The 2,441-nt window shown below is 50.9% G+C and overlaps 1 protein-coding gene across 8 annotated transcripts in view; it reads right to left on the bottom strand.

Moving 5' to 3' along the window:
• Positions 1-2,062, bottom strand: part of SEMA4F (ssemaphorin 4F) — a 24,566-nt gene extending 22,504 nt beyond the window's left edge. For 6 of the 8 annotated variants that reach the window (XM_015593238.2, XM_025049452.1, XM_025049453.1 and 3 more), the window contains exon 1: positions 1,797-2,062. In XM_015593238.2, the coding sequence (XP_015448724.1) occupies positions 1,797-1,941 (145 nt within the window). In that variant the 5' untranslated portion in view covers positions 1,942-2,062. The remainder of the gene's footprint in view (positions 1-1,796) is intronic. The other 2 variants (XM_015593244.2, XM_015593245.2) reach the window with 1 other exon arrangement.
• Between the last annotated feature and the right edge of the window lie 379 nt (positions 2,063-2,441).

The raw sequence follows: 2,441 nt of genomic DNA, 5'->3' as shown, positions 1-2,441 counted from the left end.
CTCTTTCCACTAACTAGCTCCTTTCTCTCCCACCACTCTTGACCTCCACTCACCTCTATTCCACCCAAAGAGGTAGAGAGTATAGTGGGCAAGAGTATATAATTTAAAAATGGGTCAGCCTGAGTTTAAATCTGGCTCTTTCACTTACCAGCTGTGATCTTGAGTAAGTTACTTGCCCTCTCTGAGCATCACTTTCCTCATTCATCCAGGGTTGTTGACAGAACTAAATGGTATAACATATGTGGAAGCATCTAATACATACTACATGTTTCACAAATTGTTCTTTTCTTCCTTCCTTAGGTACAAGCTCTGTTTTGGTCAGCTCTAAATCTTATGTCAGTATTTAAAACTCTTATCTATTTAAAGATTATAACAAATAAGTTAGCATAAATTTACCTTCTTAGCTCAACCTCTGGCTCTGGGGACACTTTCCCTGCACCAATACAGTTCTGTTCTACCTGCTTCATCTGCTCAGCTACCCTCAAGACTGATAGAATGGCCAGCAGCCATTCACTCCTAGGCGTGCTGATGTATGGACGCCCACCCATCCTCCCACATCCATATTCATGACTGTGCTGTATCCCACTTGCTCTCATGCTTAGAATAAGCCCTGGTTCATCCAAACTCTTTGCCACGTAGATGTATGTATTCCTGGACATAAACCCAGTCCACTAACCTCAACTCTATGTTGTGTCTATTGCTCCAGCACAAACTAAAAGCCCAGGCTCTGACTACAAGTTTGTCTTCTGGATTCAAAACATCCCTATATATCACACAGGTCTGAAGTTTAGACTCTAAATTACTATCACCCAGTTGTGAGTTTTTGCCGAAAGGCTGTACTCTCAGCTTCACTGGTTCTGTCTATCCATGGTGTTAACACTCAATGGCCACTGAGAAGAAAATAAGATCTACAGGCATGCTCAAGTCCACCTCAGCAGAGAGCCTGTAAAGTGTGAATCACTCCAATGACTACTTTTAACCCTGTAGCGTTCCTTGGCTTCTTCCACATCTTTTAAAAGGCCCATATCTCCCTCCTCCTTTTTTCCTTCTGAAGACTTTTAAAATCATTTAAACAGAATTTTAACTCAACTCATTGATTGGTTTCTCAACATAGGGAATGGGTAGAAGGAGAAGGCAATGTTGAGGAAGTTAGGGTTATGGTGGATGGGACAATGGGAGAATAGGAATTGGAGTCAGAGATGTGAAAGGACTAGGACGTGGGTTAGGGAGATTAGGGATGTGAGCAGGGCAAATGGCTTAGAGGAGGGTAGAACTGATGATCTGGGAACGAATTGAAAAGTGGACAAATGCTGAGTTGGTAATCAGAAGGATGGGTGGTTGGATAAGAATGAAAGACCTCTGGGTTTGGAAGCAGGCGTCAAACTGGCGTCATGGACACAAGTGCATGTGTGGTAACAGAAGGATAACGGAGAACGAACTCTATAATAGACGACCTCGGGCGACCCCCATCCCCTCCCTGGCCGTCAGGGTCGGCGTCTGCACGACCAGTGGCTTAACTCTCCCGCGGTTCTAACAATAAGGGGCCGCAGGAGCCGCCTGGGCGTGTCACCGGAGCCGAGGCGCTAGGCTCTGGCCCGGGATGCGGTGCAGCAGCCCGGCTGGGGTGTCCCTCCCGGGTCTGGGTAGGGTGTGGGCGGCGCGGGACCGTGCGCGGAGCTGAGGGGCCCTGGTGCTGCTGCCCGGGTCGGGAGGGTAGGTGGGTGCCGGCACCTGCAAGCAGGGCCTGGGAGTGGCGCGAAGGGCTGAGGGCGAGGGCGAGGGCGCCCGCGCCTTACCGGAGATGGGAAGCGAGGTCCTGGGCACTGAGCGAAGGATGCGACCGGACACCGGGCTGCTCAGCACCGCCAGCAGCAGCAGCCGGAAAGGCGAGGCCGGAGGCAACCCCGGGCCCGGGCGGGGCCGCGCAGGAGAGATCGGCATCTTTGGCTCCGCCTGGCCGCAGGGTAGGGTGCACCCTGCCGCCTCTGCTCCGGGTCACTGGGCCTCAGGCCTCGGACCCCACTCGTTTCCCTTCCGCGGGGCTGGGCCTGCATATGGCAGATAAAACGCAAGCCGGCTCCGCCCTCTCAAGAGGGAACCAATGGCCGCGCTGTTTCCTCCTCTAGCCAATCGGAGTTGAGTGGAAGCGGGGCTGAGGAGATGAGGTGCCCAACCCAGGTAGAGGCAGAGCTAGACTCAGGTGTAGGTGGGAGTTCTACCTCAGAACTGGGCTGAAGGCATCAAGCCAGGACCTCGAGTATTGTGTTTTCTCAGGCCTCTCCAAAAACTCAAATTTCCATGTCTACACTAATAGGGAAAATGTGTGGGTAAATGGATACAAGCACCAAGTTTCTCAAAAGCATTACCTTTGCAAGCATTTAATGTGCCAGGCACAATGCAAAAACACAAAAAATAAAAAAGATACTGACTACAAAAAATGC

This window comes from Pteropus alecto, unplaced genomic scaffold (assembly GCF_000325575.1).
Source record: "Pteropus alecto unplaced genomic scaffold, ASM32557v1 scaffold100, whole genome shotgun sequence".
Classification (NCBI taxonomy): Eukaryota; Metazoa; Chordata; class Mammalia; order Chiroptera; family Pteropodidae; genus Pteropus; species Pteropus alecto.
The sequence above is the reverse complement of the archived record's forward strand: the minus strand, read 5'-3'. Positions and strand labels throughout refer to the sequence as shown.